Source organism: Myripristis murdjan, chromosome 17 (assembly GCF_902150065.1).
Source record: "Myripristis murdjan chromosome 17, fMyrMur1.1, whole genome shotgun sequence".
In the NCBI taxonomy this organism is placed as follows: domain Eukaryota; kingdom Metazoa; phylum Chordata; class Actinopteri; order Holocentriformes; family Holocentridae; genus Myripristis; species Myripristis murdjan.
In genome coordinates this window covers 17,195,854-17,221,860 of record NC_043996.1, presented here as the reverse complement: position 1 = coordinate 17,221,860, position 26,007 = coordinate 17,195,854, and the positions used below count along the sequence as shown (strand labels likewise).

Below are 26,007 nucleotides of genomic sequence, written 5' to 3'. Positions count from 1 at the left end.
CCACTGTGCCAATGAGTCTGCAGTGCTGTCATGGACGCCCAGCAATAACGCAGTGGATTACTTTGGTTGTGCCCAGACTGAGGATGGCAACATGCTGTACTGTGACAGCACAAGGCCCACCTGTACTATCGAGGGCCTTGAGTGTGGACTTAATTACACCTTCACTGTCATGGCCTCAGATGGGACATGCAACAGCTCCTTCAGTGACGCAGTGCTGGCTGGAGCAGGTAGTGAATCTTGCAAGTTGAATTTCCCTTAATAATGAACGCTGAATTATATTTGTTAATTACTCACAAAGGGCAAAAAAGATATTTGCTTACCCTGAACTGTCAAATGTCTCTTAAAATTTGAAACAGACATGTAAATCATCACATTTCAAAGCAACTAGCCATTAACTATCTTTTCTCTCTCTCCCGTAGGGCCCTGTCCCCCAGACAGTGTGCAGGTGCGGCTGCTGCCCATGCAGATGGAGATCCAGGTGATTCGCTTCAGCTGGACAGAGGTCAACTGTACAGATATCCAGTACCTACTGACGTTGACAGGAAGTCTCCTTGGAGACAGCCAGGCCCTCTTTGAGCTCTCGTCCTATTGGTCAAGCATGACGTTCTTTGAGATACCCCTCCCCTGCAGTTCATCCTATGTTGCCACAGTGAAGAGCAGGAACGCTATTGGCACCAGTGACCCCTCCACGCCTATCAGTGGAACTACAGGTAGACTAAAGCTACTGCTTACACTCCTGCTGGAACGATATTCAATACGATCAGGATACTAGGGTGCTGATTCAATCTGTATTGCGATTCTTAAGTATAGTGATTCAATATAGCATATTTTTTGTTTGTTTTTTGTTTAATTTTTGTTTATTTGAATTACCTCTGTTCTGAAAATTAATAATCCTAGGAAATACATCCTCTGAATGCCATAGGTCTCTAGCTTGTGGTTCTAAAGTTTCATAAAGCTGGGATTACCCTAAAGGTCACAATTAGTCACTTTATACAGTGACACCAAGTTTCAAAAAAACAAATTTCATTGTCTAATTACAATGAAATGGCGACTATGGTAACTTCATCACACATGAATTAAATTGGGCTCATCAACAGATTTTACCTAGCCAAAATTGGGCCTACCTTTGGCACAATATTTAGCCCCCCCTAGCCTGACATGCTTTGGGAATCATAAAATCTAATGAATATTGTTTTTTAAAAAAAAGAGTCAGCTGACACTTTCTGAAGGGACAAGTAGAATACGCATATGTACTGAGATCATTGCAACCTTGCAAGATGACAGGGGAACAGACCTTTCTCACAGCAACCATTTGGACACAGAATATCAGGGTAAACACAGATGTTAAGAAAGACATTAATGATCGTTCTGTTCCATTCAAGTGTGCCAAAGCCTTTCCAGTGAGCCAGCATGCACAACACCAGCAGCCGGACCTTCATTAATGTTACCTTGCTGTTCAGGTCAAAGCTGCTGTGAAAAATGACAGCTTCGCAGTCAAATAAAATCTGACAAGAAAATTTGGCAAACACATGTGTTTACTGTAAGACAGAAACTTATTTGATAAAGAAGAAATGGGAGGGTCCAATCAGCAAAATGAAGAATGTCTTCAGTTCACGACAATTCACTAGAAATGACTCCAATTAGTGAAGGTAACAGAAAGACATTTCGCAGCAGTTTCACTCTTACCACTGGTACCTCCACAGGTACAAGACTAATTCAATATATATAAATTCTGGGGTTCACTGGGGCAAAATCTTATCATATGGAAGTTGAATCAGTGAAGCTGATTGCAGTGTGAACAAAGTGCCCTGTCTCAACAGAAATAGGCCATTTTGAGGCCAGACTGACAAAAGTCCAATGTTATTCTGTGAGACAGAGTGAGGTTTATTAGAGGCAGCACACTCCCTTCTCATTATGGTGAAAAACATTATGAAAGTTCAGTGGGTCAAATTCTTCTGTATCAATCAGGGGAAAATGATGCTCTCATTTGAAATTCAACCACCTGTAACGCATGTATTTTCCCTCCCACAGCTCCTTGCCCTCCATCAGGGGTGACATACAGTGGTGACAGCTCCTCTGCCACTGTTTCGTGGAATGCTTCTGTGTTTGCCACCACATACACTGTTTATGACAACCGGGTTTCACCCAGGACCCCGGTGTGCAGCACAGCGGAGCTATCCTGCTCTCTGTCCAACGTCCCTTCCACATCCCTGGTGATCACAGCTAGCAACGCAGCTGGGGAAAGTGAAGAAGTTAGAGTCATAAATGGTAGGAACTTGTGCATGCATGTGTGCATGAGGGGTGTATGGTACTGAATCAGACACAGTTACATGTGATAGATGCATACATTCATAATGACCTGACTTGAGCAGGAATCTGCATTGTATAGCATAAATTGAAAAGAACAAACTGTGCAAAAGGCATAATTTATCTAATACTGTCTGCAGGGGTAACACAAGGACGTAGAAGAAGAGATCTAACCGAAGACACTATAGAAAATGGTGAGTTAAGAGTTTTATAATGTATGTTTTGTAGTGTTTTATAAATAATAAATAATTGTTAGGATCATGTCTATTAACTCCTATAAACTTAATCTGTGGATTTTGGCTTATGGTGGATTTTAAAAAATAAAAGTTCTCTGTACTCACTGACTAAGACTCAGTGTTCATTGAAGGTATTAGAAAGGCCCGTGATGCCTTTGTCCTTTCATGGGAAAATGTTTAAAGCCTCCAGTCCCACTTTTATCTTAATTACCATTGTAATAGCTAAATGAGGATACTTCCCAAGAGACACTAACCTGTTATGCAATTCCCTAAGGCTCAGTTCCTCTTTTCCAATTGCAAACATTTCCCTCCAACAGCATCGGACAAAATCATTCAACATCATCCAGGATCTAATTCTCAAACATGTCCTGTTTTTCTCACAGTTCCCGAGGTGCGGGTCACCATGGAAACATCAACAGCCATCCTAATTGAGTGGTCTCCAGTGGAGGAGGCCACCCATTACAGTCTGGTTGTCAAGCAGCCGCCCAACTCCGACAGCCTTCAGAGACTGACAGCGTACGGGGAGATGATCATTCTCGATGAACTCAACCCGGACTCAACCTACTGTGTTTCTGTGCGGGCCGAGAGCACAGTCACCGGCGCCTCCGGGCCCTGGTCAGACTTTGTGTGTGTGTGCAACCCGGACAGGGAGTCCAAATGTGAAAAGGCCTCTCCGTAAACTAAGCTGGGGGTCAGTGGACGTCTCACTTCTAGAATGTGATGGCTTTGTCATTTTACAGCAGTCAAAATGGCAGCCTTTTTTTCAGCTATTAAAATTGCAAAGACAAATCTGTCAAGACCTCTTTCGCAATTGCTAAAGTCACGCAAGGATCTGATAGAATATAGACAGGGATAGGGTTGCTCAGGCCATTATTGATGGTTTTTCCATAATATGCACATGTCTATAATAATATATGTAGAATATAAGGCAGATAACTATAAATGGACTGTTACATTAGTTTAGTAACTCATAACACAAATACTGGGTATTCATATACAACATCCTCATCCTAAGTCTTCCAAGTGACAGCGCAAGACTGAATGTACTATTTTCCTCTTTTCTGTGCTAGAAAAACTTCCAAGCAAACAATTTTATTTGCTGTTTGGTAAGAAGTTACAATGTTTATCTTTGTGATTTTTTTTCATGCTTTTTTTATATTCACTTTTGTAAATGATGGAATAGCTCTTGGTAAAAGTAATATATAAGGCAGTGTTTCCAGCTACAGATGTTTACTTTTTGCTATAATACATCTTTATTTAATATGGGAAATATTCTTAAATAAAATTCTTACCAAGAAATTACCTGTTTATTCTTTTGTTTGTTTTTTCTTCAGAGTTAATGACCTAAATCGTTTTGGTCACCCTCTGATGTGGCCAGTATTTTTACTTCTCCATGTCTTTGCTCATAAGAAATCCAAGAACAAACTGATGTCTCCTTCCGTAAAAGTGTTTTATTAGAAAACAAAATGCAACGGAGCAATAACCCAAACACAGTACAAGCAGGGCTCAGTGTGTGGTAAAAATTCCCATCTGCAGACTGCCCCAGAGGATTAAAATGTTCTCACTTATGTACAAAGCCATGACATCCTGGGAGAAAAAAAGAATGAACCATAGAAAATTAAAATGGCATACTTTTGAAATTCAAAGTGAAGACTAACAATGCGCTACAGGGGAGTGAAAAGTCAGAAAAAGATAAAACATAAAGCAACATTACATTGGCCAAACGAGACAATTTCAGATGTCTGTCGTGCTAACATTTCCTCTCTTTAGCACAAGTGGCAGACTAGACAATCAAGTAGAAAAAGAGAAAGGAAAGAAACAAGAAGTTGATTGATATTGCTCTAAGGGGACATTTTCTCGATGCTCTGGCTCCTACGGCGTTCATGTTTACCACGGTCATTGCTGGACTCTCGCTGACGATGGCTCTTCTCTTTGCTGTGACTACGTTTGTGAGAACGCTGCTCTCCGTCTCTGTCCCTGTCCCTCTCTCTGCTGTGACTGCGCTCCCTTTTCCGGCTCTTTTCCTCTCCGTCTGTTCTACCACTTTTGTGCCTCTTCTCCCTACTTCGGCTCCGGCTGGAGCGTTTGGCCTTCCTCTCCTCCCTGTGCCTGTCCCTGTCATCTTTGTGTCTCCTCTCATCAGCCTCTCCCCTGCTCTTCTTATCTCTGGACCGCTCCCTGTCACCGCCCCTATCTTTGTGGTGATCCCTGTCCTTCTTCCTGCTCCTGTCATCACCCCCGTCCCTCTCTTTGTCTCTTCGTTCACTCCTTCGTTCCCGGCTGCCGCTGCGACTCCGTCGGCGTTCTCGCCGGTCTTGGTTTCTGTCTGTGCTGCGGGACCGTCGTCTCTCCCTATCTCCTCGATCGGCCCTCTCTCTCTCCCTTTCCCTGTCCCGGTCCCTGTCTCTGTCTCTGTCCCTGTCCCTGCCCTCTCTCTCCTTTCTCTGCCGGTCTCGTTCCCTCTCCAGCTCGCGGTCAAAACTGGGGCCATGGCGGTCCCGCTCACGATGGTGGCTCCTGCTCCTTGACCGTTTAGGAGACCTTCTGGGAGTTGGTGTCCGCCGGGGGCTTCTGTAAAAAAGAAGGGTAACATGAGCGGCAATCAACTGGAGAACATTACAGTCTGAAAAGGTGTTCACAGCTCACAGCGAGGCATGATAAAAACAGAGCACACAATGACAGAAAAAAACAGTAAAACAGAATGGCAAAACATAAATGGGCCTATAAATAAAAAATACCATCTGCAGATAAGAATTGGAAACATTTAACACGTTACCTGGAGCGGCGGCGTTCCCCTGGCCTCCCTGATTCTGTGTACGCTGCTTCCTCCTGTGCCTCCTTCTGAGGAATCTTACGAGGTCGAGCCTTCATCTGCTGGTCAATCATTTTCTGCACAGGCACTGGGATACGAGGGAAAAGAGTGGAGAACCACTCCAGTTTGGTCAGGAAGGAGCGCAGCATTTCTCCGATGGTCATCACACAGCCGCCTCCTGCCTTCACGTCGAGCTCCTGGAGATAAAGTGCAGGGAGGAGCCATGCAAACCCAATTAGCATGCACACAGATACGGTGCAGGCACACCTAACTACTTTATTCATCAATGCTGGCCTTAAATCAAAAAGTAATTTGTGATGACCAAGTACTGAACCTTCACCTCTGTTCATCTAGCTTAATCTCTCAAATATCAATCAAATGTGCCTGCCTTTAATTATGGTGATTCTAAATGGAGAAACAAACATGGAGGAAATAAAAATGACAAAGTTTTCTTCATCTAAACTGTCTGACAATCCCTGAAGTCTGTATTTACAAAGTGAGCTCCACTAACCAAGCAAATATTATGTTTAAACATACAGTGAGATCATTCTCCCTTTTCACCATATATTCAGTTTCAAGTTAATACTGCATATTCAGAAAGTGATTCCATCCATCCTATAACTTAATTGCAGAAATAAAGGAAAGGGAGAGCTAAGGGCACAGACACATCCTCATTGTTTCAAAGAGACAAAGAGAGAGAAGCCGTGGCTTCCTTCTTCAATCTCTTTTCAGCAAAATGAACTATTTAGACCAGTATGTGGAAAAAATGCCCACAGTGTAAGCACAGATTGGAGCAGGTAGGTTAAGTGCACACCAGTTGAAGACTAATCAACTTTATATGGTAGAGAACAGCCACTTTGCACTCACACACGCAAACCAACAGTGCTGAGATACAATATCCAATTCACCTGCTGCACAATGGGCATCTAAAGAAAAGAACAGGGGAATTAACCAGTTGGGTAGGATGTCATATGATCAGTTCAAATATAATGCAACAAAACATGATAGAAGGCCTGGTTGCACAGCCTGGTAGTCAAATTATTTTTTCACTATAAATAAATATAAAGAAAAGACACACGTCACAAAATGTGAGATGTGTAATTTTTGTTATATTGAGTCTGTATGCTGTGTTGCAATGGTCCAATTGGCATTTATTCCAAATTTGGTTTTGTGCAACAAGTCCTGATAAAACCTCTTGGAAAACAGAGGGCATGCCTTGAGATCACATTGGGCTAAAAGATTTACTCTGCATCATATATACTTACCCTGATAATAACCAGCAGCACAGCAGTGAGCAAGTAACCTAGCTACTCGAGTTTAAAAGGACGAAACTGGGGACAATTAAGCCAAATGAAGGCAAAGGTGAAAAATCAGCTATGAGCATCACAACAGGGGAAAAAGAACAGTTTTTATACATCTGTCATGCATCTATTGTAGAGTTACTGAAGAGAAAGAAACATTAAATTATTACCCGTGGTGACATACCTCCTCATCATCCAGGAAGCCATCGTACCACTCCACCAAATCTGGGGGGGGCTGAGTGTATCTGTTTGAAAAATAAATAATAAAAAAGAAGAAGAAGAAGAAGAAGAAGAAGAAAAAAGCAGAATTTGAACACGTCAGTGAATGAAACATGTTCTCATGTGCTATTGATTTCAAGTATAAGAGAAGCTGCCACTGATGTATGGCTGGGCGATACATGAATAAATTTGAATTCGATTTAAATTGATGCAAAAAAAAAAAAAAAAAAAAAAAAAAAAAAAAAAAGGCTGAATCATAAAATAGAGATTTTGACTATGTTTGCTATAGTTACAACAGCCGCCCAACACTCCATCAAACAAGCTGTATGTCACTCATTTACACAGCACCGGCATGCCCAGATAAACATGTGTGGATTACAAGTAACATGACCAGGCCCAAAAATGTGTTTGAAACAGAATAATTTAATTTTTTTGGCCATATCGCCCAGACCCACACTGATAATTTAGGATCTTTTCCAGTGACATTCATGCCATGATTCTCTGACACAAAGACAAATTATTAAGTAAAACTTTCCCGAAAGTTATGAATAAAAACTGGGATTTAACTTGGGAGGAGAATGTTCTGTAACAGACATGGAGCTGCCAGGTCAGCAACTAAAACATTACAATTCAATTTCCCATTAATAATTATACTGCCATTATTCATTTTTTCTGTTAAATCTATTTGTAGCGTTTTAGGCTTTGAGTTTAGATTAGACTATGCCTAAAACATTGAAAGCCAAATCTGTCACACAGAATGCTAATGTAATGTAAATGTAATGTAATTTGATCTTCAACAACAGGTCATCACCACCAACAGGTCCTTTGAAATGGGCATGAAATTCAGCCAGCAAAACTAAATACCAGATCCTAATCCACAACTGCAAAGCGGCTCTTCAGTACAGAAACCTTGCAAATGTCCAATGACTTCTACTGAATTACAGCCCAAAAAAATATGTTAGTCTATTCACGTTACCATAGCAAACATACCTTATGTACATGAAGCCAAGTGCTCTGATGTAGGGAGAGTCTGTGTGGGTGATCAGACCCATCACCTGTTTGCGTGTCAGCTTGAGGGTAAACAGTTTGTACAGAAGACAGAAAGCAGTAGACACAATGCCACCAGTCCCAACTCCACGCACCTGGAAAGGATTAAGATGTTTATGATGCCACAACATCATCATGAGCACATTAATGGATCCTCAGCTGTTCTTAATGGCAGACCATTTACTGACAACTATGCTGTGGAGGCCTGCAATATCCCAATTACTGGTGAATTATCATTATGATTTGGAATTGGCTACCATGCTTTCCTTTACAGTAACATTAAGACTGATCAAGAATATACAGGTGCATCTTCAAAGAGAGAAACGTGGGGAAGACGAAAAGCACGTACTTCTAACTTACCCCTCCGCACATTCCAGTTTGGCCCGCAGTCTTTCTGCTTCCCTTTTCCCAAGGTTCAACGTGAGTCACCTGTGTGGAGGGAAAGACCCTTTAACCAAGCTGCACACAAGCACCCTTACAGATCCGATAACATGCACACCAAACAACGTGAGGGCTGTTTACCTCACTCAGAGCATTTCACATGACATGTGTTACACACGAAATTATCATCTTTCCGAAAACTGTCCTGTAAACCTCTTCTTAGATTACGACCAAGAAATTTCAAGCAACAAACAGGGCATCATTCCAGAAAATTTGATTTAATGTTATGTACCTTAGTTTTAGATGAAATTAAAGCAAATTATTCCTGTAGCTTAGACACGCGTTACCTAGCGTTGCCAAGCCAACAGCATTCTTTGAATTAGTTGGTAACTTAGTCGTACAACGCTGTGCACCAACATGTTTATTATTCTGCATTCATTTGCCACAAGTAGGCTAACGTTACCACTCTCATCACAACTGCCAAATTAGTTCAGCTGTTCAACAAATAGGGCCAAAGCTACTTGCTAAAAATCAACGTTAGCCTGCCTTAGCTCTCGAGTTGATACAACGGTAACTAGCTTGCGCGTTAGCATTAGCAAAGGAGCTACCAGAAATGTTACCTTGAAGTAGATTTCGTCCACAACCTCATGATAAGTTTTTAGTTCATACAGTTGAACTTTGAAATATGGTGAAGACAGCACGTTGGTGAGAATCATAGGATTTAGGTTCATAGTCTTTTCGTTGCCCCACAGGGGCAATACATTTCCATGTTTCCCTGGTGCAGGCTTGCTAACGGCCTGTGCTTGTTGCTGATTTCCGACGTTAGCCATGATGGCTGAATCCAACGCCGCCAACCTCAGTTTCCAAGTCAGTGTCTTTCCGATTAGAACTCCATCAGTATACCGTCTCTGACCGTTAACCGTTTCTGTAGTTATTAAAGACGTGGATTAAATTAACGGCGAGAAGTTCCCGCCGTCGTCGTAAAGTGCTGTTGCGAAACGGAACCGTTCACAACGGTGGTGCAGTGCACTGGCCGCGACTCAACGTAACGTGTGCGTCATTCAACAGCAGCCACAGCGCGGGCACGTAACGCGACGTCAACTATTCACATGGCGGAGCTACTCCTGCCAGTCTTAAGTGCCAAGTGTTCAATCTTCTTTCAGTGTATTAATATACATCTGAAATTCCTTTTTTCCAGTGAAGAGGAAAAAATGAAAATGTAAATAGAAGAGGAAGTATATCATATGTGTCTGACATACATAAAATGCATTGATTTGCACACGGATACTGGACAGCACTGACTAACACCATGTTTACCAAAAAAAGAAATGCAGCACAAGAAATGTATTCAGTGCACATTTTATTCACAGCACTGACTTTTTTTTTGTGAATATTGCAAAATGATACAATCAGCGGTCATTCAAATTTTTAAAGCAATTAAGAATACCAGTAACAAATAGACTCTTACAAGTGACTTGCCTTGTCTTGGGTTTATACATTTTCTTCAAAGAAGTTTATGGAATCCTCAGGGAGGGTCACATACAACACAGGTCGAGAACCAGCCTCGATCTTAAAACATCAGCAGGTGAACAGCTGAACCATAACTTACTGAACCACAATGGCAGTTAAAACTTCATCTCTCTTTACAAACATTGTGCAGTTTCAAAATATTAACAATTGCTTAAGTACTGGATATGAAAGGCAACATTAATAGTAACTACACAGTTAACATAAGCACATGAGTGGTAAAAATACAGTCAGTTTCACTTTGCAAACAGCGTGCACACAGTTTTTAAGATACAAAATAAAATATTGAACTTGACGGTATTTGGTGACCTGACATTTCTGTATTTATTTCTACTTTATTAGAACATGTTTGAAATGCAGCCAAACTCCAAGCCTCTTTGTTTCAAAAATAGGCATTTTATTTCTGGCCAGTGCCTCTTCAGATATTATGAAAATTCAATGTGCGCAGACACACAGCCGTTTGTCTTATTTGAAGCTTGAGATAACACACAATGGTGGTCTCATTGTTCTAGCTGAGGAGGTGGGACATAAAATCCCACTTGCAAAGTACAACCATTTTGTGTGTGTTGGTCTGACAGCCTGTGATTGTCTTCTTATGTAACATCCTGCTCACTAAGAGAAAACTCCCTGCATCTTGTCTTTTCTCTGTTTTTAAAGACACCAGTGGGAGATGGTGAGATTATCTCCTCCATGTTAAGCTCTTCAGTCGGGTTTAGTCATTGGAAAAGTGATACCAGCACTCTTCTGCTCTGTCAGCTACAATAACTGTGTATCATAGCCCACATATTTGACATTTATGGTACAGGGTAAATAGTACACAAAATGCAAATAACCATAGTAAAAAAAAAAAGTATATTTTAGGGTCCTTCTAAATTTGCAGTATTAAAGGCTTGACAATGCCCTAACAGATCAAATAGAGAAAGAGAGAACTTGAGGAAACAATCTATTCATATATGAGGATACAGAAGAATTGTGGAAATATTCCCTTCCCTCAGGGTTTTCACTGAACACAAGGCGTAACCAAGGAACAACAGAGGTGTGTCAATATGGTGATCGACTCAGTTACCAAAATGTTCCTTGTCAAGTGAGCTTCAACTCTGCTTTTTGAACACTAGGGAGCTCCCCTGTTCCACTGCTGCTATAGGTCAGACGTACTGGGACCGCTTAAGAGGAGTGACGGTCTCATGGAGCCAAGTTGGAACAATTGTTAGTGGCCTTTCCTCTTCCTCTCCTGGTCCCCTTTTTTGTCCCCCTTCCCATCACATCAGTGTAATGTGTTACCATTTCTGACAGACATATGTTTCCCAAAGCCTAGCGCTTGATCACCACCTGCTCAAAGGCCCCAGCTGCAACCCTGAAACAGAAAACCACAGTGTGTTACATGACAGGATTTGAAGGTGATTGTATGATCTGGCTGTGGTGCATGCACTTTTCTTTTCACAACAAACAGATTATTTTGAACATTTGTGTTAAGAATGAAATGATCTCAGTGTGAAGTTTCACATATTTAAAACATATAACATCCTTCTCACTCATTTGATTAATTGAGTATCAAAAAAAGATTTGAATTCTAATTTTGCCTTTGAATAGAGATTGTGGTTTTTATTAGCCATCAGATATTGGCAGTCTTCATAATTGTCGGGAAAGCCTGCTGTGCACACCCACGCTCTGCAAAGTTACATAATCACACCCACCTAGTGTGATGGCTTCCGAGCGCTGTACTCCCACCAGGACCGACAAACAAGCTGAGCCCCTCCTCTGTAGCAACACATGCAAACACACAAACACAAATCATAAATAAGGATGCTGTCAATCAGTGTGCACAGTCAGGGTGTGAAAATGGCTCACACTTGGTTGCTAGGAAATCTAAAAATAACTATTGACAGGGGCGCTTGGTCAGGAACTGAAGAGGTAACAGGCATGAAGCCATTGCAACCATGAAGCTTGTATCTCTTGAAGAACATGTGGGGAATAATACTAGGAAAGAGAAACATTTGGAAAACAACAAATTCTATGGCAGTGCTATGCTAACTCAGTATCAGTGATGTGGTAGAGAGCCTGTGTTTCTCAACAAAAGTGAACAACTGTTTCTGGTCCTTCAAATGAAGTCTGGTAAAGGTCAGTGCAGTTTGATATGGCAGCAACCTTACAGGCTGATCATAAGAGCCATCAGCGAGGTTAAACTGCCCTTGTGGTGTGAAACAAAATGATATGTAACATAATCTCTTGGTTATCTCACTGTTAATCAAATAAACTTTAATTTATGTTCCAGCTAAAGTCCAAGTTGATTTTAAACTGGGCTGAGATCAAATTTACTGAAATTCTGATACAAAGCTATTATATTTCCACTTGCAAGAGCCAAGAGGCCCTAACTTTAATGTTTGATTTAATAACACTATACCTATCAGGGTAGTTTACAAAGTTGCCCACTATCTAAATGTAGGAGCAAGTGACAGAGCTGACATTACAATCAAATATGAAATTATAAGATTATTTAACAATAATTGCCTAAAAATACAATTTCCAAACAAGTGTAATCATAAACAGCTAATTTCCTTTTAATGATACAGATGTGTGATTGGATTTTAGTAATGGTCTTTGTTAAATTTTTGGGGACACTGAAGATGTTGTTGGGAATGGCTAAAATTCATCACTGTGTTTGGAAGCCAGGAGCACCTTAAATCATCAGGTCCCATTGACAAGCTGGCAGGTATTCTTCTCGGTGTGATGTAACACTTATTTGCCAATCTTTACATGTTTACTAAGTTAAGGAGAAGGTGTACACACCCTCTGCACTGGAGTCCAATAAGCCATGGCTGAAATCCTGGCTCTGGAGGATTTTCTCTATAATGTCGTCGGCGTCCACCCTCGTGGCATCAACCCTCTTTAGCTGATTCTCCACAGAGTTCTGCTTTACTGGGTGTCTAATGAAAGAAAAGGAACGTTAGGATGTAGTTTATTTAAAAAATGCTCTTGTTTGCAAATAACAAAGCAGTATAATGACAGATGTTTGATGTGGAAACAAGGTTCCTGAACTTCAAGTTTGTTAATAGCAATCACTCAACACATTTTACAAAGATGAGAAACATTTGCATAGGCTCTGAATTCACCCATTTATTCAACAGATACTATTTTGTAATTCATCATGAAGAGTAACAGAATTCAAATTCCAAAAGAGGATTGTGGAGGGGAGTTCTTAAGTTTCTACATGTTAACATCCCAAAAGTTACTGTCCAGCGTGGCAGGTAAGCGTTACTGATTTATCTGCCAAAGTCGAATTTTAACATTATTTAGTGCTTGGTGAGTATTAAGTGTGTGTTCTACCTTGGAGCTTTGGCGGGGGTGGAGGGGCGTTCAGGTACGTGGAGACAGGTAGCAGAGACGGGGGGTGTAGACCCGCTCTCCCTCTCTCCCTTCTCCCCCGGCTGCTCACTGGGCTCCAATGCAATGCTGCCAATGCCAGTGGAGGCAGAACCTCCTGATGCGTTCCTCCGATGGCTCAGCTCTGTTAAACTGGAGCACCGCGAGTGATTTGTGCTGTAACCTATGAGGAAGGACAAAATAATACTACATGAAAGGTTATGTTAACGATTTGTGCAATGGTGTGATTATAATTTTGCCCTCCTTAAAGGAAAACAAGTAAGTGTGTGTGATACCTGAGATTTTTGAATGCTGACTTGCATAACTGGATGTTCTTGAGTGTCCATAGGCTCCCAGCTCCTCTGGCACAGATGCAGACTTTCCTGGACTGTCTAAATGAAAGAAACAGAGCATCAATTATAGCTATGAGTTACTCATGTATAATAACTCCTATATGCAAGTGAGAGGCTATGGAACCTACTTTGTTGAGATTTAAAACAGGGCCAGAAGATATTTATGTATAATGTAAGGCTACTCATGGTACCACAGGAAGAACATCGTCCAAAGAAATTACTTTACAGAATATGCTTTGCTTCTATGAAAATACAAAACAAAAGTTAGCCATTCTTATGAGGTACAGAGGCTTTTTTGATAACAGAGCTCCCTTTATGTACATACCAATGATAGAGTGAGATATGTGCATGTTCCCTCCCTTTCTGTCCTTATGGAGACACTCTGCCTCAGTGTGTGGGATTCCCAGTGTCATGGCTGTAGATGGTGGACTGCAAAGGGAACAGAGGGAATAATTTTATTTAGAAGCAGACAATACATGGACCTGTTGGGTGTTAAACACCTCCCTCAACTACTTTGTCAACGATGTGTGATAAGCAAGCATTTTCATACATTATTAAGCAGATAGCAAGCCTCTTTTAATTAATTCGGTTAATACACCACATTTAGAGCAATATCCACCATGTTTAGCTCTGTTGAGTTGCCAGCTTAAACTAAAGGCAGAGTGGGTGGAGTGGTAGACAAAGAGCGACAAGACAGTGAGACAGAGCGCAGCAACGTCATCCGAGGCTTTCCACTCAACACTGTTATGCATCCTCCACACACAATGAGTAATGCTCTGTGGGATGAATGACGAGGCTATCCTTTGGTTTACACATTACATGTCTCTTGGGCAATAGTGTATTTTAGAAAGAGGGAGCCAAATGGGAAGGAGTTCAGTGAAATGACTGAGTAAGGGCAAAATTGAAGGCGTGGCCACACGCACATGGTCTAAGCTTTGCCAGAAGGAGTGTGCTGTTACATCACGTCCTTGGTGGCTGACTGCTTTATGGATCAGCTTTTATGATTTGCCTCAAAATAATTACATTTAGGGCTGAGCTGATCCCATATCAGTCATGACTCACAAAAGAGGCAGGGAAGGTAAATGCATGGGTGCGGAGATATTAACTGTCTGATAAGGACATGTCAAGATCTCATCAACAAAATGACACTTTATGACTTTAAAACCTTAGTACTTTGTGAGTGTCAGAGCAGACAGTCAGTGTCAGTGAGCATCAGACAGAGGAGTGTGTTTCAGTTTAGTGACAGACAGGATGTGAGGAAGACAGTTTCCTATGTGGTTACGGCTTTAAGCAGATTGTGGTGATGATAAATGCAGTTTATTATACTTGAAGAAGTGTTACATTTATATAGCATCTTATGTTTCTACAATCTAAAAAAAAGCAAAACAAGTCTGTACTTCCTGTGTTTCACCCGTGCAGTTACATTCTGCTTTCATGACATGTGTATACTTCAAAGTTTAGCAATATAAAAGAATAGATGAACGAGGATGAGAAAGATGAGTTCTTACGTCTTAAAACAGGGGTCTCCAGACATGAGCTGTGTGGTGATAACAACCTGTAACAGAGATGAAAAGAGTACCAATGTCAGGTTGTACACACACAACTGGAGCTGTAAGGAGTAGCTTTCCAGTGTTGCTGTTTACTTTGTGATATTTAGGGGTAGATTTTGTAAGCCAATTCTTTGCATGTACCCTGGGAGGTGCCTCCACATTTTAAAGTCAGGCAGTTTATAGATCACAGGCTCAAACATGCCTTGCATCACTGACTTGTCACAGCATACCACCGTTACATACATGCCATACCTCCCGGCATTCAGTTGCCTGGTAACACAGTGTTTACCAGGATGGGTTAACTAGCTGGGTAACTAAACATGCTTTGCTTATGTGGTCTGCTAATCCTGGTGTGCTTCTTATATTTTCCTATGCATTATGTGCCTTTGAATGGTACATTCTTATAAAACAGAGCCACTGTAGTACAAACGCCAAAGGCAAATATTTCCCTTTAAAATAATTCCCTTTAAAAGAAGATTCAAGAGCTCTGTACCTTGAGGATGGAGTTGTCCTGTCTGGTATGTTTGGTATCATATCCCTCTAGGAGACATCGCCGTGTGGTGCTGCCTGACCCAGCAAACTCAGACAGGTTCAGGTCGGCAAAGCCCAGCTGCATGGGGTTACAACAGATCAATCATGTTTGAATTATTCAGTCCTCGGTTTAATTTGGTTAAATATAGCTTATATTGAGTCAGTATTAGCTTGTTGCCTTTTGCACATGATCTCATGACTGTCACGTCAGCATTAATGATCTGTTCTTTCACCAATAGGGAACATGGTCTAGATGGGACCTGCAATACCTGAGAAGTCAGATAACCTAATTGTTAAGACTGCTTGCAGGTCTGTGGATGTTATTGTTTAACATAGCAAAGGTTTTGATTTACCAAGTTTTGAATCAGTAACCAAAGCCGGAAACTGGCAATAAAAACATTCTTAACAAACAGCCTCACCTAACAAAGAAGGTCCTAAAGGACGCATAGAGGCCAACTGTGATCATATTAGCTTTATGATAAGAATGTTCTTTGCTTCTTGCACTTAGGCTACTGTGTGTGCACACCAAATGCCAGCTAACAAACTTCATGAGAGAAATTTTACCTTTGCAAAGGTCTTTCCACCCTTCATTTCCTAGAATGACAAAACAAAAACAAATCAAAACAAAAAAAACACCAAATTTAGAGCTTAATGAATTTGCTGCATTTTCTCAGTTTTTAACCAAAGATTCAATGACTCCTAGCATCATGAACATTGTCTACAGAAATTACTTGTCAGCTGTGCCTAGTTTCAGATAAACAAGCAGTGACTCTGCTGTTGGAAAGTGACTGCTGCAATATATATGGGCAATAAACATGTCCTGCTGTACCTTCCGCACAGACACCCGGCACACACAGGGGTCTAGGACACCTGTCCCGGCATTGGCACTCATCTTACACATGAAAGAGAATCTCTTCTTCCAGCACACACTGTTAGCTTGGACTGGCTCCCTATGAGAGAAGCACATTCAAGAATGAACACAGGTAGACACAGAAACTCAAACACACAAGGTGTACGCAACCACTCTAAAAGCTGCTACTTATCAAAGTGCATACCAGAGCACTCCATCTAATAGTATCAAACTCGATAGCAGAGAGAAATCCAACATTTTGCTGCATACACTACACTCTAATTTCATCACTGTCAGGGTTTTCATACAGCAGCATTTTCACTGTCAGGATTATCAGTCAGCATTTTCATACATTACACTGCAAAAAGAGACTGTAGGCCAATATTCAAGAAAGAGAAAATTGTGGGTTTGAAGCAGGAAAAAGATAAAAATATAATGTTTACATAATTGTAAATACAGGCAGTTGCCATGGCAAAGCCACGTGAGGGAATGACAACGGTTATGTGGTTGGCATGCACTCCAGCTGTGCGTCTGTTTTTTCCAGAGTGACTCATTTAAGTGTTAGAGCCGGTTACAATCATTGACCCAAGGGAAATCAACTTCTGCGTGCAAGCTCTTTTGCAAAGAATGGGAATTCCAGGCTTGGCTACCGACATTGTTATTAAATAAACCTGACAAACATATAGCCTACATTCACACAATAGCTGAGAGTGACCCGCTTCAGACTTTTTCTCAGATCTGATCTTTTTGTCTTGATTGTTCAAATTCATCTTTGTATGAGACCTAACATCAAACATCTAACACCAGTGTGGATACATCCCACCAAGCATGCTCACATTTACAACCAGCACACTGCTGAACAAAAGAAATGTCATTTAACCGTTCATCATCATAATTAATGAAATACTGGCGCAGGTATTCATTTCTTAAATTGTTTGCTGTGGTGGTGTGGTGGTAGTTTGTCAGCTGTTAAAGCTGACGCCAAGGGGGCAAAAAAGGGTTTGGATTAAAGCATACTCCCATATAATCTATTACAATAATTTACCTCCTGTCTCTCCTCGCCTCCGCCATATTTTATTTTGGCCCACCACTGCTGACAGTGAATGACTATTAATGCTGTGACACTGATGTGGGCATGCTCAGCGGGAAAACAAACAATCAGACAATGAATTCTGATCTGGGTGTTCACACAGATGTCACATCAGCAGGAATCAGTAATGTAGCAGATTTAGGACCACATCTACAAGTGGCCCAAATCAGACTTTAAAATATCACATTCAGTGTGAATTTTTGCAGTTCACACTGGCACAAAAAGTATCAGATATGTGTCAAACTGAGGGGAAAAAATTAGATCCAGATGACTTTTTACTGCCTGTCTGAATGAAGATAAAGTACAATAAAACATACAAATAAGTTCTGCATGTATATACATACATACTTACGAATGAGAAAGAAAAGTTACTGTACACAAACTTGACATCATGATGTATAGCCTACAATAAATCTGACTTCGCTCTATGCTCTTAGTCTAATAATTTTTAAAATGGACATTCCAGGTGTCCTGCTTCAGCTCATTGTTCGAGTCTCAGCTAAAGCCACACTTGTGACCGCATAACAATTAATTTCTTTAATTGAAATACTAATATTACCGTGCTAACCTAAAATCATCGCCCTGTCAATATTTTGCGTTGCCTGGCAACTGCTTTGTTTAGCAGGTGTATGAGAACGGCATTACGTGGCGGAAGGATAAATGTTTTTAATGAACTAAGCAAGTTACTCAGGTAAAATCTGAAATCACGTTAAAATCACGGGCACAGAGACTTTTACTTCAAATGTCAAAGGTAAAGAACAACAATTCCTGACGATACTTTGTCGAAATTAAATAATTTAGTTCACTGGAAGTTAGGCTACTTAACAAGTCATTAAATGCCTATATGTGGCCAGTACATAGGCGAAATAATCCAAACTTGCCCAACGTATGTCCAGAGGACCCTGTTCAAACGGACAACCGACAGAGGAGCACAGACACATTACACCAACTGACGTTAGAAATGATCAAAAATCACTTTCTCTGGTTTTAGTCTAACGTTTGCTTGTTTGAATTAGCTAGCAAGCACTGTGAACTGGGCACTAAAGTTATAAATAGTAGCTAATGTTACCGTATCTTACCGAGAGGACTCTTCGGCAAAGCCACCGTCTAAGAGCCTGATTTTACAGAACAAAACCCCGTTGACGATGGGAACCGATGACAGCTCGTCCAAGTCGAAGTCTACTTTGAATTTGAATTTCTTCTTCTTCATCAGAATGAAAGACATGATAGTACAATGTCCCGTCGGGGGTAACTGGCTCACAAGAAGGGGTCCTGACTTGTGAGGCTGACAGACAGCTGAACACTTTCTCCGCTCCCTGCTGTCAGTGCTGCTCTCTCAGCTGTTACTGAAGACACGAATCAGAGCGACTCCCAGTTCAAACCGCTTCTTTCCATTCACGGACAGAGTGACGTGTGACGTGAACGACATTCCCTCGTTTTGATTGGGAGCAGCAGCTTGCCCTGTTGCATTGTAACCACGTGTGAAAAAAAAAAAAAGAAAAACACTGAGGGCATGCAGTTTGAAAAGACCAATGGACAATTGTCAGGGGAATTCACTGATTTCTGGTTATTATTTATATTTCATATTTTCGGAATTTGCCTGAGACGCATTAATCGTATAATAGTAGTTTTTCCAGTCCTGAGAACAACAAAAATGCATTCATAATAAGTAATGAAAAGTTCCTGTGATTAGTGTTCGTATAACTGCAATTTAGCGAAAGAAGTAGTAGAAATAGGCCATTCACTCACTGGACAGTGATCTAAGGGTTACTGTAGGCTACATAATCAAAAAGGTGATTATAAGGCAAAAATCATGTTTCCTGTTCTTCCTTTCCCCTTATTGGTGGACTTCCTTCCTTTAAAGCAGAAGCTAATACTGTTATACTAATTTATTTCTGACTAGCCCAGCCCACGAATACATGAGGGACCCTCGTCCATGTTTGATAAAAGACTTTTCTTTGTTCTTGTTTCTTGTGTTTATTTGTTTCTTTGGTGTGTGTTTCTTATGACAATAATTATTTGAGGAGAAACAGTGCGAGATAAGTTATTTAACAGTGATCCATATGGCCTGAAGTCATTTATTACATCCAGCAAGCTGAAATCAAAGTATTCCTCTTTACGAAGGGGCAACTCCTCAAGGACCAACTGCGAGTCCCCAAATCTCAGATTTAGAAACCATGCAGGCTTCGGCCCGCCTTCATGTACAAATGTGTGAAATACGCCCTCTACTGACTATAAAGAGTGTTGCACTTAAGGAAATAGAGGAAATGTGATACTGTGTGTTGCAAGTGACATGTTAAAATGCTTATCTTTTCCGATAGTCTGCATTTCCGCTGCAACATAACATACACTACTTAGAACGAAGACAATAAAATTAAGAGATGAGAATGTGTGCGGTGCCTAATGTGAGCATAAGCAGTAAGATGCATTTGTCTTGGTTTCTGCAGGTTATTTTCCTCGTTCACCCCTTTCCTGGTTTTCCGTAGAAAACGAGTACGTTGTGCCTATTGCTCCGCCCTCGACCACTGCAGTTCCCTTGAAATGTCACAGATCGTACCTCTTGCATGGGACTCTCTACAAATAGAGTAAGGTGGACATCTATTGTTTATTGCGAGCAGCGTACGCAAATTATTTTCTTGCAGGGCGTAGGATTACTCTTCAGTATGAATAAATAACTCTGCCGGACCCTGGCTGCAGAGCTGCTGTCACGTCTCCACCACAATGTATCAGGCATTGCGGACGTTTTTACTACCAAACGCGCGGTGCTGGGATGCCAATAGTAAGAAGTCATACCAGGAATTATTTGAGAGACTCGATACCAACAAAGATGGGAAGGTGGATGTCGCAGAACTACGAGCGGGGCTCAAAGCAATGGGCATTTTCCGCCAGGGTGCTGCACAGGTAAAAACCGGGGCCATGGCGGTCCTGCAGCCAGGCCAGGTTCAGGTCCTGGCCTGCAGATTTCACACTGAATTCCTTTGGTCCATGTCACCTCGTGCGTGCGTGTCACTCTGTATCATCCGCCCTTGTTAATTATAGGCTTTGGTTACTTGTAACGCTGAATGGGGCAATGGTACTAACCATAGCATATGTAATCCCTCTCCACAGAAAATTGTATCGTCTGGTGACAAAAACAAAGATGGGAGTCTTGACTTCAACGAGTTCACCAAGTATCTTAAGGAGCATGAGAAGAAACTGCGGCTAACATTCAAGAGTCTGGATAAAAACAATGATGGTAGGTCTTGAGCTGCCTCTCTAATTCTCAACACTTGGCTCAAATGTTTACACGTAATGACAAATGCCAGCAAATGTTTACAGATTCGTTCACTGTTTATGTTGCAGCCTGTTTCACTCTTTTTTCATCTCAGGGCGGATTGATGCCACTGAGATCCAGCAGTCCCTTGCAGAGCTGGGCATGGACATATCCAAAGAGGATTCTCTTAAAATCTTACAGAGGTTAGAGCCCATTTCTGTCCACTGTGACAATGTTTCATTTTATCTGAAAGAGTTGCTTGTAGCATTTTCATGTACTGCATTTTCAATTTTTATATGCGTCACAGTCTACTAATTAGTACTGTGTATTTCAAATACATGAAGCATCAGTACAATGACAATGTCTCTGTTCATCTCCTTAGTATGGACATTGATGGAACCATGATGGTGGACTGGAATGAGTGGAGGGAACACTTCCTTTTTAATCCTGCCCACAACCTGGAAGAAATCATACGCTACTGGAAACATTCTTCGGTAATGGCACACACACACTCGTGCACAAAGAATAAAATACTGCAGTGGAATGCACTGAGTCCAGTAGTATGTCACATGTCCTCTAGACAGATGGATTTTCTCTGCAGTCAACAGTTTTGGCAGCTGCTTTACATAGTGTGGACTACTAGTCAAAGTTAATTTAGGTCACAGCGCTACACTGTCTTTCCCCCAGTGCTGTACACTGTCGATCCTCTTAGCAATTAAAATGTCGTTGACTGGTTTGTTACTTGTGCTGTACAAAATGTTTGCTGGATGAGTGAAACAATAGCTTTCTTAACGGGCCATGTGTTGGATATTTGCTGGGCTGGACATTTATGGTATCTCGGATGACAACCACTGGCAGAAATGCATTCCAATAACATTATAAGATTAGTGACATAACAAAATTGTGTTTTCTTACACTGTTGTGTTAAATTGTTAACCCACCATGTTAGACTCCTCCAGATACCTTTTGTGACTTGGGAATAACACTGATAAATGTGGCTTTTGTTTATCTAAAACAGCTTAAAGCTTGGAGTACAAGGGTTCAGCCAGCACACAGTCATTATTATTTCGCAAGCTGTCCTAAGTAAAGGATAAGGAGCTCAGTTTATTGTTTGTTAATTTGAACTATGAATGATAGTCTGACAGCTAGTGCACTGTTTGACTCATTTCTTTACTGCATGTCCCTTTCTTCACAACACAAATTTTAATATACATGAACTGCGTAGACACAGTCAGGTAAAAAGGTTGTGTTATGTTGCTGATATGTTTACTCTCTTGCTAAGGCCTTATGTTCAAGGTTTTCTAAATGTTATTTTGCCTTCTGTGTACTGCTAGTGATTAGGCAAGTGTGAAATAAAGTGACTGTGAGCATGACAGTAAACCTCAAAAGGAGAAGTGGCTTGTGAAGTTTATCTGTGACAGCAGACAACAGATACTATGCTTTGTTTACTATATTGGTAAAGATCAAAACAAAGAAACGTCCTTAAAAGCCAAAGGAATCATTCTGATTCAAAATAGCTATTATTATTTGTTTCATTAAGTTATATCTCTTTATAGCCTGTAGCATTAGCAGTTCTGCTGACAGTTATGCTATGAGGAAATGCATTTCTGTACTGACTAGGTGCTGGACATAGGTGACAGTCTTGCCATCCCTGATGAATTCACAGAAGAGGAGAAGACCTCAGGAGTCTGGTGGAAGCAGCTTGTTGCAGGAGCGATGGCCGGGGCCGTCTCTCGCACAGGCACTGCCCCTCTGGACAGGATGAAAGTCTTCATGCAGGTGAATGTTACAAAAGAGTAGCCTCTCTCTAAAAAGAATGACTAACTACCAGACTGAAGTGAAAGTATCTTGAAAACCTGTGTTGCAGGTTCACTCCTCTAAGTCCAACCGGATCAGCCTGATAGGGGGCTTCAAGCAGATGATCAGAGAGGGGGGTCCAGCATCACTATGGAGAGGCAATGGAATCAATGTGTTAAAGATTGCACCCGAGACAGCAATCAAGTTTATGGCTTATGAACAAGTAAGTAACTGCTCCCCCAAATAGCCCGATTTAATCTCCTGGCATATATCACAGAGTATTATAGCAATAAAACATGGGGATGTAGATGATTTATCTTCATGCTAAGTGCATTTTCTGTTGCAGTATAAAAAGCTGTTATCACCAGAGGGCACTAAGATTCAAACACATAACAGGTTTATGGCTGGCTCTTTGGCTGGGGCCACAGCACAGACAGCCATCTACCCCATGGAGGTAAGGCATCTGTTAGCATCGCAGTCTCATCATACCATCTCAGTCCTGGGATGTATTTGAAGGAAATGAGTGTTCCCTAACACTGCAAAAATACCCCTAAATAATACTGCAAAATACCCTAAAAATATCAGAATCCATTCAGCAATTTTTCTTTTGTACCTATTTTCTGTCAGGTATTGAAGACCAGATTGACCCTGAGGAAAACTGGACAATATTCAGGAATGTTTGATTGTGCCAAGAAGATCCTGAAAAAAGAGGGTGTCAGGGCTTTCTATAAGGGCTACATTCCAAATTTACTGGGCATCATTCCCTACGCTGGCATAGACCTTGCTGTTTATGAGGTATGTAGGCTTAGCTATTTATGCTGTGATATTTCACATTGGAGTGCACTACGTTAAATTACCACAATTGTATGCATGGTAGATTGACCACTTCATAATGGATTGTGCAAATGCATCAGATTTCATCAGGCTAATTGATTTTGCTGTTACCCTAATGCACTGCAGTTAAGTTTCTCCATCCTTTCCCTGTGTCTCAGAGTCTTAAGACTACCTGGTTGTCGTACTATGCCAAAGACACAGCTAACCCTGGAGTGCTGGTGCTTTTGGGCTGTGGTACCATCTCAAGTACCTGTGGCCAGCTGGCCAGCTACCCACTTGCACTCATACGCACACGGATGCAGGCACAAGGTAAGTGCAATCAGATGACATTTGCCAACAGTGATGACATTTACAACTGTGTAAGGCATAATAGTCAAATGGTGCACAACAGTATGTCTTATGGTAGGATAGGTTATGTGCTGACAAAACCAAACTAGGCAAGATTATGTTATGTAAAAATACTGCCGTCTGAGTTATGAGTCCAAAATGGTATAGCTGGGGTTGCAAAAGAGAGGAGTGTCCCATCTTCCTAAATTTAGACCTGATAGATTCACCCTTTATGTCCAAATTATATTTTGGTGTTGAGTACAGGCACTTTTCTGCCAACAGGCAATGATGACCAAGTACAAACTGTCTCCTAAACAGCATTGAAGGAACTGTTTTCAGAGAAAGCTAGACTAATTCCTGATCTTGTCCCTTTGCTATCTTTTGTTTGCTAAACATGAGCGTACTGTGTGCAGTTTACTGACATCACACTGCATGATCTGTGGGTGCTGAATTTCAACATTTTCACACACACTTAGGTCTCACTAGCATCCGGAGCCACTAATGTGCCAAGTTGGCTAACGTAGCTTTAACATACCACAGAAAAACAAAAAATGTGCTTTTTAATGCAACACTCTCTCCCTTATGCATTTCTTTTCTCTAGCGTCTCTGGATGTGTCGGACCAGCCCTCCATGAGCACACTTGTGAAGAACACATTGGCCAAAGATGGATTTTTTGGACTCTACAGGGGCATCCTGCCAAACTTTATGAAAGTCATTCCTGCTGTCAGCATTAGCTATGTGGTTTATGAGTATATGAAGACCGGCTTGGGGATCTCTAAGTGATACTGCAAGTACTGTTGAAAAAAAAAAAGTATGGCCACAGACTTAAAAATTGTTCCTTCACATGACACCATGGGAACAAACAGATACCAAACATACAGGGCATGAATTCCAACAGTTGGAACAGAAGTTCAACAGGGAAGGTGTATGCCTGCAATCCAAAGGATTGTCTCCCACTAGCCCAAGCATTAATCATATCTGATGAGCATGCTGTGAACTTCAATTCTGATCTCACTGTTAAATGAAACACACTCCCCCGAGTTATGCTTCATCCAAAGTAATACTCAGACATTCTTGTATAGAACTTACTCATGAAAATTAGAAAAATAATACATAATGCATAGTAGAATTGACCAAACCATTGAGACATACTGTTACAATGAGTTTGTTTACTTGTACTTCAGTGTACTAGTTTTTTTTTGGGCATATTTTCACATCGTAGACGTTTACAGTAAGAATATAATCCTAATAATAAACTCCAAATTTTTAGAAGCCTAACTACAATATCTTAAACACACCAATATTGTCTGTACACTGATACATGTATAGACCACATTGTATTGGTCAATAGGTTGTGTAAAATAAGGAAATATTCAAAATTGTCCTCTTAGAAAAATAGGGCTTAGCCTGAGCCATACCAGGGATACACAGCAAAATTGCGAGTTAATTTGACACTTTTTACTTTTGAACACTTGTCCTAGAATCATATCACCACTGAACAAACAACACTCCAATTAACAGATGTTAACTAAAATTAATTGGCCCCTTAAAAATGAACACGTCTTAACACTGGTGGACTGTGTACTTGCAAACATACTTGGTATGTTTTTTGGAATAGGAAAATCACTAATTGCACATTTTGCATGTTATTTGACAAATGCTTAAATGTGCCTTATAGTCTCTTAATGTGAATCTATTTTTGTGACAGCAGGAGATTTTAAGATGTTTTTTTTTATATTCTGTTTGTAGTTATTATTTATGGGTTTAAATGTTGGGTGCCGCTATCTAACTAGGTAACCTTTTCAAGAGAACAGTTATGACTGGCAATAATCATTTGACTGAAGTACTTGGATGTAGTTCTATTTTTTTTGTTGTATCAGTCTTCATTTCAACACATCGGACCTTCTGACCCTCTCACACACACCACAAAAGGAAAAGGGCGAACAATCCCTGAGTGTGATTTAATAAAGGGATGCTGTGACATTTTATATTTGGTGCATTATTTCACATTGAAGTGGGGTGTTTACATGAATCTACTTTTTAAATTACAAGCAGCTTGTTAGCATTATTATAGTACTATGGATCCAAAGAAACGATCTCAATAGTTAGTAACCTCTTGTCAAGTTCAATTCTTTTGGACTGGGATGTCTCAATAACTCCACCTAGAGGTAATGAAGACATAATTGCCAACTAACTGGACACAATATTTCTGCCTACTGAATAGGGATATTA

The 26,007-nt window shown here is 40.8% G+C and overlaps 3 protein-coding genes across 4 annotated transcripts; 1 reads left to right on the top strand and 2 right to left on the bottom strand.

Annotated features, from left to right (window-relative positions):
• Positions 1-3,974: 3,974 nt before the first annotated feature.
• prpf38b (pre-mRNA processing factor 38B) lies at positions 3,975-9,363 on the bottom strand. 2 transcript variants are annotated; one of them, XM_030074725.1, is made up of 7 exons: positions 8,924-9,363; positions 8,283-8,351; positions 7,866-8,017; positions 6,841-6,901; positions 6,264-6,281; positions 5,320-5,552; positions 3,975-5,114 (listed from the first exon to the last, which is right to left on the bottom strand). In XM_030074725.1, exons 1-7 carry the CDS (start codon positions 9,131-9,133, stop codon positions 4,385-4,387), a joined length of 1,473 nt encoding a protein of 490 aa, XP_029930585.1. In that variant the 5' UTR covers positions 9,134-9,363; the 3' UTR covers positions 3,975-4,384. The 2 variants fall into 2 exon arrangements, with proteins under 2 accessions (XP_029930585.1, XP_029930586.1); XM_030074726.1 differs by lacking the exon at positions 6,264-6,281 and having other exon boundaries at positions 8,924-9,361.
• A 1,300-nt stretch (positions 9,364-10,663) lies between these two features.
• On the bottom strand, positions 10,664-18,949 carry LOC115375920 (protein FAM102B-like). Its single transcript, XM_030075522.1, has 11 exons — positions 18,644-18,949; positions 16,454-16,574; positions 16,189-16,218; positions 15,587-15,703; positions 15,052-15,098; positions 13,869-13,972; positions 13,487-13,582; positions 13,155-13,374; positions 12,618-12,754; positions 11,525-11,588; positions 10,664-11,184 (listed from the first exon to the last, which is right to left on the bottom strand). The coding sequence occupies exons 1-11, from the start codon at positions 18,787-18,789 to the stop codon at positions 11,142-11,144; spliced, it is 1,125 nt and encodes a 374-aa protein (XP_029931382.1). The 5' UTR covers positions 18,790-18,949; the 3' UTR covers positions 10,664-11,141.
• A 976-nt stretch (positions 18,950-19,925) lies between these two features.
• LOC115375689 (calcium-binding mitochondrial carrier protein SCaMC-1-like) lies at positions 19,926-25,756 on the top strand. The gene is made up of 10 exons (XM_030075177.1): positions 19,926-20,465; positions 20,673-20,799; positions 20,933-21,020; positions 21,200-21,311; positions 22,438-22,596; positions 22,685-22,837; positions 22,961-23,068; positions 23,242-23,409; positions 23,607-23,757; positions 24,377-25,756. The coding sequence occupies exons 1-10, from the start codon at positions 20,286-20,288 to the stop codon at positions 24,556-24,558; spliced, it is 1,428 nt and encodes a 475-aa protein (XP_029931037.1). The 5' UTR covers positions 19,926-20,285; the 3' UTR covers positions 24,559-25,756.
• The last annotated feature ends 251 nt before the right edge of the window (positions 25,757-26,007 follow it).

What these genes read in the sequence shown, in the direction of transcription:
- LOC115375689 (XM_030075177.1), top strand. Translation starts at nt 20,286, where the DNA reads ATGTATCAGGCATTGCGGACGTTTTTACTACCAAACGCGCGGTGCTGG. An exon ending in TCTGGATAAAAACAATGATG is followed by an intron (nt 20,800 to 20,932) that starts GTAGGTCTTGAG and finishes TTTTCATCTCAG; the next exon opens with GGCGGATTGATGCCACTGAG. An exon ending in CACACGGATGCAGGCACAAG is followed by an intron (nt 23,758 to 24,376) that starts GTAAGTGCAATC and finishes TCTTTTCTCTAG; the next exon opens with CGTCTCTGGATGTGTCGGAC.
- LOC115375920 (XM_030075522.1), bottom strand. Translation starts at nt 18,789, where the DNA reads ATGTCTTTCATTCTGATGAAGAAGAAGAAATTCAAATTCAAAGTAGAC. An exon ending in GTGGAAAGACCTTTGCAAAG is followed by an intron (nt 15,704 to 16,188) that starts GTAAAATTTCTC and finishes AACCCCATGCAG; the next exon opens with CTGGGCTTTGCCGACCTGAA. An exon ending in GGAGACCCCTGTTTTAAGAC is followed by an intron (nt 13,973 to 15,051) that starts GTAAGAACTCAT and finishes TTCCCTTTGCAG; the next exon opens with TCCACCATCTACAGCCATGA.
- prpf38b (XM_030074725.1), bottom strand. Translation starts at nt 9,133, where the DNA reads ATGGCTAACGTCGGAAATCAGCAACAAGCACAGGCCGTTAGCAAGCCT. An exon ending in AAACTGGAATGTGCGGAGGG is followed by an intron (nt 8,018 to 8,282) that starts GTAAGTTAGAAG and finishes AATCCTTTCCAG; the next exon opens with GTGCGTGGAGTTGGGACTGG. An exon ending in GGGGAACGCCGCCGCTCCAG is followed by an intron (nt 5,115 to 5,319) that starts GTAACGTGTTAA and finishes TCTTTTTTACAG; the next exon opens with AAGCCCCCGGCGGACACCAA.